This window comes from Lissotriton helveticus, chromosome 12 (assembly GCF_964261635.1).
Source record: "Lissotriton helveticus chromosome 12, aLisHel1.1, whole genome shotgun sequence".
NCBI lineage: Eukaryota > Metazoa > Chordata > Amphibia > Caudata > Salamandridae > Lissotriton > Lissotriton helveticus.
Window position 1 is genome coordinate 88080910 of NC_136073.1, and position 17813 is coordinate 88098722.

Here is a 17813-nt window from a genome sequence, read left to right on the forward strand (position 1 = left end):
CCTACTTGAAAACGAAATTATATTCTGTATGATATATAATTAAAACTTGTTAAGAACTAGTAGAGCACAGGTAAAACTTGAGGCCTCTGACTAACGTACAATATGAAAACTAAAGATTTGGGGGACTGTGCTTTGCTTTCAAGAACAAGTTGGCGAGATTAACATTTACATTAAATAGGAAACTGGACGGATTAAAAGACGAATACAACATGCATGAATAAGCATATTCCATTAAATGAAAACAGACATTAAGTTGTTACCCAAGAAACAATTTCATAAATTAACACCCACACTACAAGTTAATGCCATCTCACATGGCTCTTAACTTTGCCAATACAAGACTATAGAGATCACTGGAAAAACTGGTTGTTAAGTGGGACTGGATGTTGTTTGTGCAAATACCACACAGAATCCGCGGAACATGTCATTTGCTGTTGCCCAGTTTTGCTGTCCCCAAGGCGTTTGCACTTAAGAACCATGTTCATTCAATACGACGTAGGAACATGCAAGGAGGCCTTAAGGCACATTTACACCACTATTGTGCCGATGGCGTTGGCACAAAGTGGGAAGTTTTATGCGGCTGCTTGATTGTCTTTAGGATTGGCCAGAGAATTGACAGTTAAATAAATTATGTTTCACGGATCACCAGCACTCGCAATTGCTCAGCATTGCACTTTTAATACTGCTACAGTCTACACTAACTTTTACTAGTAACAGAATATTTAATAGACTGTGCCCTCCGTGGTGACATAGTCTAGTGTACCCCCTGCATGTCAAATTCTTCAAGTGTTTTAATTCTAAACGGACCTTTTCTTGCACAAAGTTACTTATGTACAGGTACATTACAGCATCTCTGCATTTTAACCCCCCTATTTAGATTGTATCTATTTTATCTGTACCTTTTCTAATTTGTATTTACTTGCTCCGCTTTTGTAAAGGATTTTAAGTAATTATAGAATAAAGTTAAATTGTAATTGAGTTGAATTGTAATTGATATGGCTCGTATTTCTGTCACTGATGGTAAATGCTTTGAATCTCCCTTCTCAGTTACATCAACACAACAAAATAAATACCTTAACCCGTTTAGGACGGCGCAAAATCCGCCGAGGTAGTGCTTGCGACGGCCGTTGGCCGACGGCAGCAGCTAATGGGTTAAAATGGATTAAACTGAGCCACGTACAGCAGAAATTATGCATTCCTTATTTCACCCCACAGGTGCTAGTGAAAACCTGTGCCTCTTACTGTATGACATCAGACCTAAATGAATGCATGTGCAGGAGAAATTTCTGCTAACCAGGAAACGCCCACCTTTTAGATGTATTGCCCCTATGAGAGAGCTCGGAACATCTTCACAACCTCATAGGAGAGCAAGCTCACACGAAAAGATAAACTTCTCTCGAAGATAGCCAATAATTACAGACACTTTGTCTAGTTTTAAAGTTTTTATTTTTTATTCTATTCAATGGCAAAGTATGCAAGTTACACCTGTCAGCCGAAGACAGACAAAGACGTATGATTGTATTCTATTAGATTACAGCGCGTTCTGGTGTCTTGTAATATTGTATATGTTTTTGTTTTAAAATATACTTTTTCGACCTAAAAATGGTGCAAATATCGTTCTGCTCTATTGCAAAGTTCAGTAACACAGTCATAGGACCTTAAACAGAATAAAATGAGCCAGGTACAACAGAAATTATTCATGTCATATTTCACCCCACACAGCCTCCTACATAGCAAAAACAGAAAACTGCTTTACAAGTTACTATGACCGGCCCAAAATAAAGAATTTTGAGCAAGGTACAAAAAAAGGATGGCGATATGAAGGGATATTAGCATTGTGTTCAGACATGCTGGAGAAGTTTTTGGGGGAATCCCACCTGCGGATGCAACATTAAAACGAAATTACCCATTATTCACCGGAGAATGGAGTTAACACATTCAAGAGCAATATGAAGTACATAGATAGGATTTATTGCCTTAGTCAGAATCTAGGCACCCTGGGTTTATACTCATGAGAGAGCTCGAGTTTGAAAAAATGTATAAGTACACCATATTTACAAGCACGTAGTTAGTTTAAACATGTTTTACACACGAGTATTTTATATTCAGGAGTGAAATATACAGAGTGGTTTATATTCAGTAGTGAAACGTATAGAATGTTAAGTAGAGTAACTATAAATTATAACGGTGTGAGATTAATGTAGAAATGTTGGAATATATGTGAAAACCTCATGTTCTCATGTTAAAAAGAGTCATGTCCAAATTAAATGTAACTTTGAAAATCCAGTATTATGTGTAGGCCTTAGGGCAATTCACAGCAAACCTGAACGTGCTGCTAAATTTACGTGAGATAAGGTTGACATGGTTCTTCCAAATGTACTATTGAACTTAGGGTTAAAAGTATATGCTTTATAGATGTGTTATTTTAGAAACGTATGCTAGTTAAGAATGTTTGCTGTTTAAATCAAGTTCACGTTTTAAGAGTGCAGGGACCTGCTGCATGTAAATCAAGTAGGCCAGAGCAGATAATGTCATGTAGTTTAAATTACAAAAAATAATTGTGTAACCTGCACACCACTTCGATTCAAAAAATGCTAATCTACCTTTTGTTTATTGTTAGTAATCGGTGCAGACCCGCTTCCTGACTCACCCCTGTCAGGTTGTAATAGTACTGCAAAAGCAGACACAACTGTGTCCTTTGCCGGAATGCACTGTTCGAATTGGCTCAAATGCCAGGATGCTATATCCTAATTCTTAAACAAAATTCAACATCCGTATCCACATATATATACACATTCAGTAAGCCATCATTGTCTACGTAAAACATTTATTACTCAAATGAAAACTTATGTGGTGTTTCCAACGTGACTTTACTTGATTTATTCAAAATTCTTCATATTTGAGTTTTACTTATTATCAAATCATACCATAGTCACAATTCATTTTCATTGTCAACAAAATGCAAATTAATTTGATAACTCAAAACTCATTATACATATCATTTTCAGTTAACATGATGGATTTATCAAAACTTGCGACGACTCCCTCCCAATGCATTTCGATGCCGAAGCATCTTCGTCAGGGGAATTATTCTACAAAAAAAATGTATACATTTCATGTAAAATAACATTAAATTGACATCCCTTGTCCCATCACTTTCCTTATTCATGCTTCACATGCTTTATTCATGCCATACAAATCAACATCATGCAATTAATAGTGTTCCAAAACAACCAAACCTACTAGCAGCATAAGCAACATGGTGCAGTTCTCGTGATGTTCCCTATACATGCTATTCAATTTTATGACAAGTGCAACCTCTGTTTACTGACCCCTGAACCGTGATCCCATTGTCACCGACTCCAAACCATTACGTGTAAAACTTAACACAAATCACCTGCCCGTAACGAAATGTAAATACCTGAAAAGCGTTCTGAAAAAACGATTCTCTCTGTAATAACAAATGCACATGACTAGTCAATCATTGCGTTGTGTGTTTGACCCATGACCCCTCCTGTCACCATTGCACCCCCGTGCTTACTTGGAAATAACGTTGCGCTCCACGCAACAGATAGTCTCCAGCTCCAGCTGTCCTGTCTGTAAAACGAAAACAATACTTGTAACTTTCCCGTCTTAAACCACCGTCTTCCACGAGCCCTCTTTACTCTAACTCTTACCTCGCTACTTAGCTCGTTCTTCCTCTTCTCCTCTACCCGCTGCAAGTTTACTAGGTGACTGCTGCGCATGACCGGACGTATTTTAAACGTCTGTCCTCAACGCGGGACCCACGCCCCGCCCACCATTTTCAAACCGGGTCCGTGTATGATACAGCAATATAATCTTACGGCAACCTCTCCTCTCTGTCAACAGGTGTATTGATTACAACCAAAAATGAATTATAAATTATCCCAGTCATGCGCAGCAGTCACCTAGTAAACTTGCAGCGGGTAGAGGAGAAGAGGAAGAACGAGCTAAGTAGCGAGGTAAGAGTTAGAGTAAAGAGGGCTCGTGGAAGACGGTGGTTTAAGACGGGAAAGTTACAAGTATTGTTTTCGTTTTACAGACAGGACAGCTGGAGCTGGAGACTATCTGTTGCGTGGAGCGCAACGTTATTTCCAAGTAAGCACGGGGGTGCAATGGTGACAGGAGGGGTCATGGGTCAAACACACAACGCAATGATTGACTAGTCATGTGCATTTGTTATTACAGAGAGAATCGTTTTTTCAGAACGCTTTTCAGGTATTTACATTTCGTTACGGGCAGGTGATTTGTGTTAAGTTTTACACGTAATGGTTTGGAGTCGGTGACAATGGGATCACGGTTCAGGGGTCAGTAAACAGAGGTTGCACTTGTCATAAAATTGAATAGCATGTATAGGGAACATCACGAGAACTGCACCATGTTGCTTATGCTGCTAGTAGGTTTGGTTGTTTTGGAACACTATTAATTGCATGATGTTGATTTGTATGGCATGAATAAAGCATGTGAAGCATGAATAAGGAAAGTGATGGGACAAGGGATGTCAATTTAATGTTATTTTACATGAAATGTATACATTTTTTTTGTAGAATAATTCCCCTGACGAAGATGCTTCGGCATCGAAATGCATTGGGAGGGAGTCGTCGCAAGTTTTGATAAATCCATCATGTTAACTGAAAATGATATGTATAATGAGTTTTGAGTTATCAAATTAATTTGCATTTTGTTGACAATGAAAATGAATTGTGACTATGGTATGATTTGATAATAAGTAAAACTCAAATATGAAGAATTTTGAATAAATCAAGTAAAGTCACGTTGGAAACACCACATAAGTTTTCATTTGAGTAATAAATGTTTTACGTAGACAATGATGGCTTACTGAATGTGTATATATATGTGGATACGGATGTTGAATTTTGTTTAAGAATTAGGATATAGCATCCTGGCATTTGAGCCAATTCGAACAGTGCATTCCGGCAAAGGACACAGTTGTGTCTGCTTTTGCAGTACTATTACAACCTGACAGGGGTGAGTCAGGAAGCGGGTCTGCACCGATTACTAACAATAAACAAAAGGTAGATTAGCATTTTTTGAATCGAAGTGGTGTGCAGGTTACACAATTATTTTTTGTATATTACTTCACTACCCCACTAGTGACCAGCACCCGACAATACTGTAAAGCATAGACTATTATCATGAATTTTGAAGAAATATCACACTTGACAGAAAACCAAGCTGAGGTAAAAGGTTACACAGATGATGAAGCTACTAACATTTATTCACTGATCAAGGAAGCCAGGGCATTCCAAGCAGCTCCAGGCTCAACTAGCAAAGCACTCAAGCAACTACAATACACTTTACGTAAAGAGGTCAACCAGAGGCTACACGCCTCAACGTTGATCCAGTATCACCGGGTGAAACGGATCCCGCGGGGATTAAGGATTGCATTAAAACCAATGCTTTTCAAATTTAATAAACCATTCATGGTCAAATGGTACTCGATTTTAAACAAGTGTTCGCTTGACTTGATACTTTTAATAATAGAAGAACTAGCGGACATACTAAAAGATCTGGCGACAGAAATTCAAGATTTGAAGACTGATTTGGAGGCACGTATGACAAAAGAAGACCTAGATCAGGCAATGAAAGACATCACTGAAACTATAGAGGCACATGAGAAAGAAGTACATGAGAGAAAATTGAGGAAATTTCGTAGGGATACCATCGACTACAAGTTGGATGAGGTGTACACCTGGGCTGAGGTGTACGCCCAGAGACGCCCATTCAGAAAAACACAAGCGTCATCAGAAGAGAGTGTGGCGACTGAACAGGATACCCGACCAAATAGACCTCCGGCACCACCAATAAGCCCCACCTCAAGGGCAGAACAAGGAGCTTCCACCAGTGGCACTGATAGAGAGTCTTTTTTAGAGGCAGGCCAGAGGAGCGATCATCCACCTCAAGGGAGCAGCGCAAAAGGGTCAGAAGGGGACAAGCCTCAAAAAGAACAACAGAAGCCCAAAACAAGAGGGAAAAATCGGTAGGAGATTTGGTGGTCAATATCTCCAACACTAATCTCACTGACAGTCAATTGAATGTTCTCAATAAAGGTATGTCTTTTGTACCTACGTACAAAACTAACTCATTAGAGACTGAAGTAGCTCTATACAAGTTCATGAGGAAACTTCGACTCAGATGGTTCTTTCACAATTTACCTCAGTTACCAGAAAAGGAAACATCGACTAAAGTATTTAAACCAAAAAGTACTTTCATTCCACCTACCTCACACAAGACTTTGGATCTATTTGAATTACTTGTAAAAAAGGATCTGGTTGACATACACAAGAAGAAATCGGTGAGCACCAACTTGACTAGAAAAGAATGGACAACACTCAAAACATTGAGGGAGAATCAGGATCTTACATTTCAGGCAGCAGATAAGGGAGGCGCCTTGGTGGTGATGGACACCACATATTACAATCAAAAAGTCACAGCACATGTGGAGGACGCCGATACATATATAGCTCTGGATACAGATCCAACAGGGTTGTTTCAAACTGTTTTGGAAGACATTTTGAAGAAGGCAAAGAGTCTGGGTTGGATTAATGAAAAGACTTATAGATACTTAACAACTGAATATCCTAACAGACCTCATATCTACATGTTGCCCAAATTGCACAAGGACGCGAACGATCCACCTTTTCGCCCGATTGTGGCAGGATGTGGCTCTATACATGAGCCAATAGGAAAGTTTTTGGACTACTACCTGCAGCCATTGGTACAACAGTGGGTCTCTTATATTCAGGACACCACAGACTGTCTAAATAAGTTGGCAACTCTACAAATGTCAGGTGAAAGTGAAGTATGGTTAGCTACTATTGATGTAACAGCTCTCTATACATCTATCCCTCACGAGGAAGGTATAGAAGCGGTGGAATGGATGTTGCTGAGGAGTGAATACGAGGAATCGCTGAACATCTTTTTATTGGAGATTTTACAATTTTGTCTCTATCATGGTTACTTCTCTTGGCAATCAAGGTTCTACCTCCAGAAGACGGGCACATCAATGGGCTTTACGGGGGCGCCCACTTACGCAAACATCTTTATGGCCAAGTTTGAACAAGCGCACATACTTGAGAATTCAGAGTGGACGACACATTTGAAAATGTACTCACGTTACATAGACGACATCCTCATTGTGTGGCAGGGTCCTAAAACACAGTTAGAGAAGTCCATAGAGAATCTGAATGCATGCCATTCCAGAATTAAGTTCACCCACACCATCGATCAGAACACCATTAACTTTTTAGACATAACGATATCAAAGCAGGATGATCGCCTTAACACAAAGGTATTCAAGAAACCCACTGACAGAAACAACGCATTGCACTATTCCAGTTTTTACTCACAGAGTTTAAAAAATCACTTACCATTCTCACAGTTTATCAGAATCAAAAGGATTAGCAGTGATGATGTACAAGCAAAAACAGACATAGAGGATGTGGCACAACAATATAGTTGTAGAGGCTACCCGGAGCAAGTCCTAACAGAAGCTAAGAGAAAGGTATCATTAAAAACACGAGAAACCTTACTTCAAAAGGCAGAGAAATCGACATCAAAAAGAGAGGTGTGTGTTTTGAAACATTCGACAATCACATCGAAGATTAAGAAATGTATATTGAAGAGATGGGAACTTATTGAGCAAGAGGAAGACTTTAAAACTGTCTTCATTGAAACTCCAATTTTCGCTTTATCCAGATCTAAGAACCTCAAAGAGTTGCTAAAGAGTAAACAATTGAAACCGGTTGTAGTAACAGCCAAAGGGATGCAGAAATGTTATAACTGTGGTCATTGTGGCAACGTACTATTAGGTAACATATTTGCGCATCCACACACAGGCAAACAAATTACATTGAGACACACGTCAGACTGTGACACCAGCTCAGTAATATATGCTATCAAATGTCCATGCGGCCTAGTATACGTAGGCCGCACTATGAGGAAAATTAAGATCAGGATCACTGAGCATAAGTCGAACATCAGGACAGGCAATGAAAAATCTAGTCTTGCACAACATTGGAAAGAGAGGCAACACACGATTCCTCAACTCAGATACACTGTACTAGAGCAGGTATTGGTTGAACCCCATGTGGATCCTAATGTAAGAATTGCCCAAAGAGAAACATTCTGGATGAGGTATCTCCAGACCGTTAAACCCGGTGGGCTAAATGACAAGATTGAATTTTCATGTTATTTATGAGAGAACTTATTTATATATCTGTATTCGTGGTGATGAATTAGTTGTTAATACAGGATTTAATTTTTTGAGGAGTGCAATTAATGTTTATGGACTGCAATTTTTGCCTAGCACATTACTCTAAATAGCACTTATTTTTGTACAGCACCACATTTTTTACGGTGATAGGAGCATACAAGGGTTTGTGACAGTTGAGTGTTTGTATAATTTATATTTTATATTTTATATTTTGTGTGTTCAGGCACGCATTTAATATGAATGGTTAGGGGAATTTAATCATGGTTGAATTGAGGGTTTATAGTAGCGCTGTAGGTCTAATAGTCTTTTTTCCATTTTTATTTGTATTGGTTGTATGGAGTATTGTGTAGGTGCACTTGTCGAATCTGGGATAATTTATAATTAATTTTTGGTTGTAATCAATACACCTGTTGACAGAGAGGAGAGGTTGCCGTAAGATTATATTGCTGTATCATACACGGACCCGGTTTGAAAATGGTGGGCGGGGCGTGGGTCCCGCGTTGAGGACAGACGTTTAAAATACGTCCGGTCATGCGCAGCAGTCACCTAGTAAACTTGCAGCGGGTAGAGGAGAAGAGGAAGAACGAGCTAAGTAGCGAGGTAAGAGTTAGAGTAAAGAGGGCTCGTGGAAGACGGTGGTTTAAGTAAAACTCAAATATGAAGAATTTTGAATAAATCAAGTAAAGTCACGTTGGAAACACCACATAAGTTTTCATTTGAGTAATAAATGTTTTACGTAGACAATGATGGCTTACTGAATGTGTATATATATGTGGATACGGATGTTGAATTTTGTTTAAGAATTAGGATATAGCATCCTGGCATTTGAGCCAATTCGAACAGTGCATTCCGGCAAAGGACACAGTTGTGTCTGCTTTTGCAGTACTATTACAACCTGACAGGGGTGAGTCAGGAAGCGGGTCTGCACCGATTACTAACAATAAACAAAAGGTAGATTAGCATTTTTTGAATCGAAGTGGTGTGCAGGTTACACAATTATTTTTTGTATATTACTTCACTACCCCACTAGTGACCAGCACCCGACAATACTGTAAAGCATAGACTATTATCATGAATTTTGAAGAAATATCACACTTGACAGAAAACCAAGCTGAGGTAAAAGGTTACACAGATGATGAAGCTACTAACATTTATTCACTGATCAAGGAAGCCAGGGCATTCCAAGCAGCTCCAGGCTCAACTAGCAAAGCACTCAAGCAACTACAATACACTTTACGTAAAGAGGTCAACCAGAGGCTACACGCCTCAACGTTGATCCAGTATCACCGGGTGAAACGGATCCCGCGGGGATTAAGGATTGCATTAAAACCAATGCTTTTCAAATTTAATAAACCATTCATGGTCAAATGGTACTCGATTTTAAACAAGTGTTCGCTTGACTTGATACTTTTAATAATAGAAGAACTAGCGGACATACTAAAAGATCTGGCGACAGAAATTCAAGATTTGAAGACTGATTTGGAGGCACGTATGACAAAAGAAGACCTAGATCAGGCAATGAAAGACATCACTGAAACTATAGAGGCACATGAGAAAGAAGTACATGAGAGAAAATTGAGGAAATTTCGTAGGGATACCATCGACTACAAGTTGGATGAGGTGTACACCTGGGCTGAGGTGTACGCCCAGAGACGCCCATTCAGAAAAACACAAGCGTCATCAGAAGAGAGTGTGGCGACTGAACAGGATACCCGACCAAATAGACCTCCGGCACCACCAATAAGCCCCACCTCAAGGGCAGAACAAGGAGCTTCCACCAGTGGCACTGATAGAGAGTCTTTTTTAGAGGCAGGCCAGAGGAGCGATCATCCACCTCAAGGGAGCAGCGCAAAAGGGTCAGAAGGGGACAAGCCTCAAAAAGAACAACAGAAGCCCAAAACAAGAGGGAAAAATCGGTAGGAGATTTGGTGGTCAATATCTCCAACACTAATCTCACTGACAGTCAATTGAATGTTCTCAATAAAGGTATGTCTTTTGTACCTACGTACAAAACTAACTCATTAGAGACTGAAGTAGCTCTATACAAGTTCATGAGGAAACTTCGACTCAGATGGTTCTTTCACAATTTACCTCAGTTACCAGAAAAGGAAACATCGACTAAAGTATTTAAACCAAAAAGTACTTTCATTCCACCTACCTCACACAAGACTTTGGATCTATTTGAATTACTTGTAAAAAAGGATCTGGTTGACATACACAAGAAGGAATCGGTGAGCACCAACTTGACTAGAAAAGAATGGACAACACTCAAAACATTGAGGGAGAATCAGGATCTTACATTTCAGGCAGCAGATAAGGGAGGCGCCTTGGTGGTGATGGACACCACATATTACAATCAAAAAGTCACAGCACATGTGGAGGACGCCGATACATATATAGCTCTGGATACAGATCCAACAGGGTTGTTTCAAACTGTTTTGGAAGACATTTTGAAGAAGGCAAAGAGTCTGGGTTGGATTAATGAAAAGACTTATAGATACTTAACAACTGAATATCCTAACAGACCTCATATCTACATGTTGCCCAAATTGCACAAGGACGCGAACGATCCACCTTTTCGCCCGATTGTGGCAGGATGTGGCTCTATACATGAGCCAATAGGAAAGTTTTTGGACTACTACCTGCAGCCATTGGTACAACAGTGGGTCTCTTATATTCAGGACACCACAGACTGTCTAAATAAGTTGGCAACTCTACAAATGTCAGGTGAAAGTGAAGTATGGTTAGCTACTATTGATGTAACAGCTCTCTATACATCTATCCCTCACGAAAAAGGTATAGAAGCGGTGGAATGGATGTTGCTGAGGAGTGAATACGAGGAATCGCTGAACATCTTTTTATTGGAGATTTTACAATTTTGTCTCTATCATGGTTACTTCTCTTGGCAATCAAGGTTCTACCTCCAGAAGACGGGCACATCAATGGGCTTTACGGGGGCGCCCACTTACGCAAACATCTTTATGGCCAAGTTTGAACAAGCGCACATACTTGAGAATTCAGAGTGGACGACACATTTGAAAATGTACTCACGTTACATAGACGACATCCTCATTGTGTGGCAGGGTCCTAAAACACAGTTAGAGAAGTCCATAGAGAATCTGAATGCATGCCATTCCAGAATTAAGTTCACCCACACCATCGATCAGAACACCATTAACTTTTTAGACATAACGATATCAAAGCAGGATGATCGCCTTAACACAAAGGTATTCAAGAAACCCACTGACAGAAACAACGCATTGCACTATTCCAGTTTTCACTCACAGAGTTTAAAAAATCACTTACCATTCTCACAGTTTATCAGAATCAAAAGGATTAGCAGTGATGATGTACAAGCAAAAACAGACATAGAGGATGTGGCACAACAATATAGTTGTAGAGGCTACCCGGAGCAAGTCCTAACAGAAGCTAAGAGAAAGGTATCATTAAAAACACGAGAAACCTTACTTCAAAAGGCAGAGAAATCGACATCAAAAAGAGAGGTGTGTGTTTTGAAACATTCGACAATCACATCGAAGATTAAGAAATGTATATTGAAGAGATGGGAACTTATTGAGCAAGAGGAAGACTTTAAAACTGTCTTCATTGAAACTCCAATTTTCGCTTTATCCAGATCTAAGAACCTCAAAGAGTTGCTAAAGAGTAAACAATTGAAACCGGTTGTAGTAACAGCCAAAGGGATGCAGAAATGTTATAACTGTGGTCATTGTGGCAACGTACTATTAGGTAACATATTTGCGCATCCACACACAGGCAAACAAATTACATTGAGACACACGTCAGACTGTAACACCAGCTCAGTAATATATGCTATCAAATGTCCATGCGGCCTAGTATACGTAGGCCGCACTATGAGGAAAATTAAGATCAGGATCACTGAGCATAAGTCGAACATCAGGACAGGCAATGAAAAATCTAGTCTTGCACAACATTGGAAAGAGAGGCAACACACGATTCCTCAACTCAGATACACTGTACTAGAGCAGGTATTGGTTGAACCCCATGTGGATCCTAATGTAAGAATTGCCCAAAGAGAAACATTCTGGATGAGGTATCTCCAGACCGTTAAACCCGGTGGGCTAAATGACAAGATTGAATTTTCATGTTATTTATGAGAGAACTTATTTATATATCTGTATTCGTGGTGATGAATTAGTTGTTAATACAGGATTTAATTTTTTGAGGAGTGCAATTAATGTTTATGGACTGCAATTTTTGCCTAGCACATTACTCTAAATAGCACTTATTTTTGTACAGCACCACATTTTTTACGGTGATAGGAGCATACAAGGGTTTGTGACAGTTGAGTGTTTGTATAATTTATATTTTATATTTTATATTTTGTGTGTTCAGGCACGCATTTAATATGAATGGTTAGGGGAATTTAATCATGGTTGAATTGAGGGTTTATAGTAGCGCTGTAGGTCTAATAGTCTTTTTTCCATTTTTATTTGTATTGGTTGTATGGAGTATTGTGTAGGTGCACTTGTCGAATCTGGGATAATTTATAATTCATTTTTGGTTGTAATCAATACACCTGTTGACAGAGAGGAGAGGTTGCCGTAAGATTATATTGCTGTATCATACACGGACCCGGTTTGAAAATGGTGGGCGGGGCGTGGGTCCCGCGTTGAGGACAGACGTTTAAAATACGTCCGGTCATGCGCAGCAGTCACCTAGTAAACTTGCAGCGGGTAGAGGAGAAGAGGAAGAACGAGCTAAGTAGCGAGGTAAGAGTTAGAGTAAAGAGGGCTCGTGGAAGACGGTGGTTTAAGACGGGAAAGTTACAAGTATTGTTTTCGTTTTACAGACAGGACAGCTGGAGCTGGAGACTATCTGTTGCGTGGAGCGCAACGTTATTTCCAAGTAAGCACGGGGGTGCAATGGTGACAGGAGGGGTCATGGGTCAAACACACAACGCAATGATTGACTAGTCATGTGCATTTGTTATTACAGAGAGAATCGTTTTTTCAGAACGCTTTTCAGGTATTTACATTTCGTTACGGGCAGGTGATTTGTGTTAAGTTTTACACGTAATGGTTTGGAGTCGGTGACAATGGGATCACGGTTCAGGGGTCAGTAAACAGAGGTTGCACTTGTCATAAAATTGAATAGCATGTATAGGGAACATCACGAGAACTGCACCATGTTGCTTATGCTGCTAGTAGGTTTGGTTGTTTTGGAACACTATTAATTGCATGATGTTGATTTGTATGGCATGAATAAAGCATGTGAAGCATGAATAAGGAAAGTGATGGGACAAGGGATGTCAATTTAATGTTATTTTACATGAAATGTATACATTTTTTTTGTAGAATAATTCCCCTGACGAAGATGCTTCGGCATCGAAATGCATTGGGAGGGAGTCGTCGCAAGTTTTGATAAATCCATCATGTTAACTGAAAATGATATGTATAATGAGTTTTGAGTTATCAAATTAATTTGCATTTTGTTGACAATGAAAATGAATTGTGACTATGGTATGATTTGATAATAAGCAAAACTAAAATATGAAGAATTTTGAATAAATCAAGTAAAGTCACGTTGGAAACACCACATAAGTTTTCATTTGAGTAATAAATGTTTTACGTAGACAATGATGGCTTACTGAATGTGTATATATATGTGGATACGGATGTTGAATTTTGTTTAAGAATTAGGATATAGCATCCTGGCATTTGAGCCAATTCGAACAGTGCATTCCGGCAAAGGACACAGTTATGTAGTTTAAATTGCCATATGCTCGTTAGAGGAGAGGTCGTGAGGTGTCCAGCATGGAGCTTTGAGAGTGTTTTATGACCAAAGATATGGTGGAGTCTGGAATTTGAGGCCCACTGCAGGATGAGCTGTATGCAGGTGCGAGGGTCCTAATCAGCTCGAATGAAAGGGACTTTGTTCAGTGGCGCCTTGCGCAGGCCTGTAGGAGTTTCCAGGAATTTCAGGGGGTATCAGCGCACGGAAGAAGGAGCCTGGGAACCAAGGTCAACTATAACGAGGGTCTTCAAGAGTACCATCATGGAGTTTACCGCGCAAAGATGTACCACGTGAGGGGCGTCCCAAGGGGCGTTTCTATTGGAAATGTGATTTGGTATTAGGGAAAGCGACCCGGGAGGAGAGCAGAACAGATGATTTTGGGAGCCTAAGGAAGCGGATGGGTAGGCAGATAGGCTGATCAGGAGAGACCCATCATCAGAGAAGAGACAAAGAGAAGTGCGTGATCTTCTTAGGAAGTCACCACGGCTGACACCTAGAGGGTTAAGATCTTGCTAAGTAGGGATGTCACTTAATATAGTGTAGGGACAGACTAACCTTAATTTTCTTTTCTGTAATGACTTTGAGGTTGCAACTTGTATTCATTTTGGCAACGCTCATGTTATTGGAAGTTGTACTTATTATTTTGTTCTTCAGACTCAGACTATTCAAAAAGTTCATGTTCATAGTGATACCGATTTATCTTCTTAATCTCATTTTGAGAAGTTTGTATCTTCAGTTATCTTTGACTTTATATTAAATCTTTAAAACTTAATTTTGGTCAGTGGTCATTTAGAGTGGTGTAAGTTCTTAAATTGATTGCTTTATTGCGAGATTACCTTTTACTCAAGACAGGTACCAACGATTCAGTCGACAGGAAATGGGATTTGGTAAGATAATTAGTAACCAGTAATCCCGCGTTAGCAGTTGGTAGCAGAGTGAGGATGGTTATCTTCTTGAGGAAGGTAATCTAGAGAGGTTAGTTTACCCCAAGGCCCGAGACGCCGAGAGACGAGCAGCGGAAGAATCGTGTGCCGAAAGGTGCAGACGGTGCGAGAAAAGCAGCAGTATCGGAGAGTGAGTATAAAAAGGGTCATGCGTGAACAGATTGCGGTGTTTTGTGTTGTATTTGTATTGTAATGTCTTGCGGAGTTGAATGCCTGTAGTGTGAATGAGAGAAGGTTGTGAGCGCGCGCAACCTGGTAAACTGGTAACCTGGTAAACGGGTGAACTGGTGAAATCTTAAGTTCAGGCCAGAGCTTAAGTGGTTTTGGGTGTATCGAACATCCAGGGTAGTTGTCGACCATAGTACGGAGGTCACGAGGTACCATTGACCGCCGTGGATCCAAGATAGGGGGAGTGTAAGAGTGAGTGTATGAGTAACGGACGCTGGTCGAAAGTTACTGCGTGTGAGTAACCTATCGGAGAAGGCGATTGTCTGGAAGTAAACGGAAAGACATTTTGCCAAGTTAAGGTGACAACTACAGAAAGACTGTGGGCGTACAGTCAAAGAAAGGTGATCGCTTGGACGGAAGTAATCATTTTTCAGAGTATGAATGGGATGCGTGCATGACCGAGGAGACGAGCTGAGAAAGGAGGGGAACTGCTGCGAAGGGGGACGGGTGACGTCGGCTAGAGCCGCGCTGTGATTGAGCGGTTGGTGTGACGTTAGCTAGAGCCGCGCTCTGGTTGGGCGGCTAGAGTGACGTCGGAGGAAAGTCGCGTACGGATAGGCCAGTTAGTGAGAACGGCGCCGAGATTGGTGGAATATCATCAGGAAGTAAACAAACGCGGAGAAAAGAGAAATCATGAAGTGTTTTAAGTGTTTGAAAGGGATTTTTAAACGTAAACGAAGTGAACATTATTACGGGGAAGAGGCTCCCCCAGAGGGTACGCCAGCTCATTATATGGCAACGAATGTTGGGCTGCATACGATATTGTGGATTGGGGCTTGGAATAAGCTTACGGAAGGGAATGAGGAAATGCAGTTCCCGAAGTACGGGACGTTTAAATTAGAGGTGTTACATCGGCTGAAAGCAACCATGTCCTCATTGAAACCCTCGCCCAGACCAACACAGTTTGAGGCTCTTAATGCATGGATTAAGGCTGCACACGACCGAAATTTGAACAGGCGTCAACAAAGGCTGACGCGATCGGTAAGGGCAGTGCGAGATTCCAAATGGGATGAGGAGGAAAAGCGTTGGAGAGTACAGACTATTGAGGTGGAGAAAATGTATCCGATGAGGGAGGTGTCAGGAGGAGGAAACCTCATGGAAGAAGACGAGGAAAGCGAGTCGGAGGACAATCTGATAAACAGATTGTTAATGGATAGACCACCTCCGAGAGTGGAGTTGATAGAAGATAGAGGGCTCGCAAGGGAGGATGGGAATGAGATAGAGGGATATACACCACTCCCTATATCGGAATGGACACCTAGCAAAGGCGGAGAAACATCTCCAAACAACACTGTACAGAGTGTAGTGGGAAGGTTTGTGGTGCAGAAAACGCCAACCACAGAAAGGGTTGAGTCTGTGGGATTGCCAGACGCTCTTCAAGTGCCTGTTACCATAGGACCCATAGTTTCGATCTATAATTCTGAGAGAGATAGAGGGGAACAACAAAGGCAATTGGATAGGGAAAGGATTGAGATGGAAAGGAGGAATAATGTGACGAATGCATGGAAACAATTACCAGGTTCGGTAACGTGGAACACCCCATTAGACACAACTGTCGGTCCCAATTCAGAACAGGGAGGTCCGAGAGGACCAATGGATCTAAGGGGACCGCGGCCAAGATCTTTTTCAGAGTTAAGAGCTGATTTGAGGGAATGGGACGGGTCCATAGTATCTCCGAGTAACAGGACAAGAACGGAACCAGAGTGGGAAAGCAGGGGTAACGGGACTGTATCTCATTGTGGGGCCAGCGAAAGCAGTCAGGGCCGGGAAGGCCAAAGTCAAGAGAATAGAGGGGATGCATGTCCTACAAATCAGAGAGAACAGCCGGAACAAAATACTAGGATTGTAGAATGTGAGGAAATGTCCCGTCTCTGGGGGAAGGGAGGAGATGAGGCGGTACGGGCTTTTCAGAATAGGTTTAGGTGCCTTCATCATACACTCGGGGAAGACGTTCAACATTGGAGAAAGGAGAACAGCGATAGGTCCCGCCACGCCTCGAATAATCAGGAATCACAGGGAAGTAGGGAAGAAAGAGGGAGTAATGGAACATCTTACCCTGCATCCCGTGAAACTAGCCCGGAGGGGTAGAGAGGGGCTATGAGGCATGAAGGAGTGTTTCACCACCCACCCCGAGAAGACGGAAAGGCATGGGATCTAGAGAGATGGGAACAGGGGAGGACTCCCTATAACTCACCAATACCTAAACGTAGATCTCGGAGCTGGGATGGGAGAGATGCGGATGGAGGAGCTAAATTGAGTGTCTTGAAAGCTGAAATTAAGGCAAAAAGGCTTGATGTTACTAGTTTAAAATCAGATATTGACGAGATAATAGATGGAACATTACCTTTGGAAAGGATAGAATTGTATGAACAGGATGAGTTATTGTTCATGGCAAAGGATATTACTAGGAAAGCTAGAGCGTTTCATGAGAAATTGACTGATTTGGCAGACAGGTATGCCGTGGATTTATCTAGGACAAGGGCATTACAGAGTAACCACAGGTTACAGTACGCAGACCAGGATCTAGATGAGAAGAGAACTACTGGATTAAAAACACACATAAGAGAGCTGGTAACAGGGATAAGAGTGTGGAGAGAACTGGATAAATG

At 41.0% G+C, this 17813-nt stretch overlaps 1 protein-coding gene across 1 annotated transcript in view; it reads left to right on the top strand.

Moving 5' to 3' along the window:
• The first annotated feature begins 10245 nt into the window (after positions 1-10245).
• LOC144797896 (vomeronasal type-2 receptor 1-like) overlaps positions 10246-17813 on the top strand; it is a 151502-nt gene continuing 143934 nt past the window's right edge. Inside the window, exons 1-2 of the mRNA XM_078668698.1 lie at positions 10246-11994; positions 13089-13144. Of these exons, the coding sequence (XP_078524824.1) occupies positions 10246-11994; positions 13089-13144 (1805 nt within the window). The remainder of the gene's footprint in view (positions 11995-13088; positions 13145-17813) is intronic.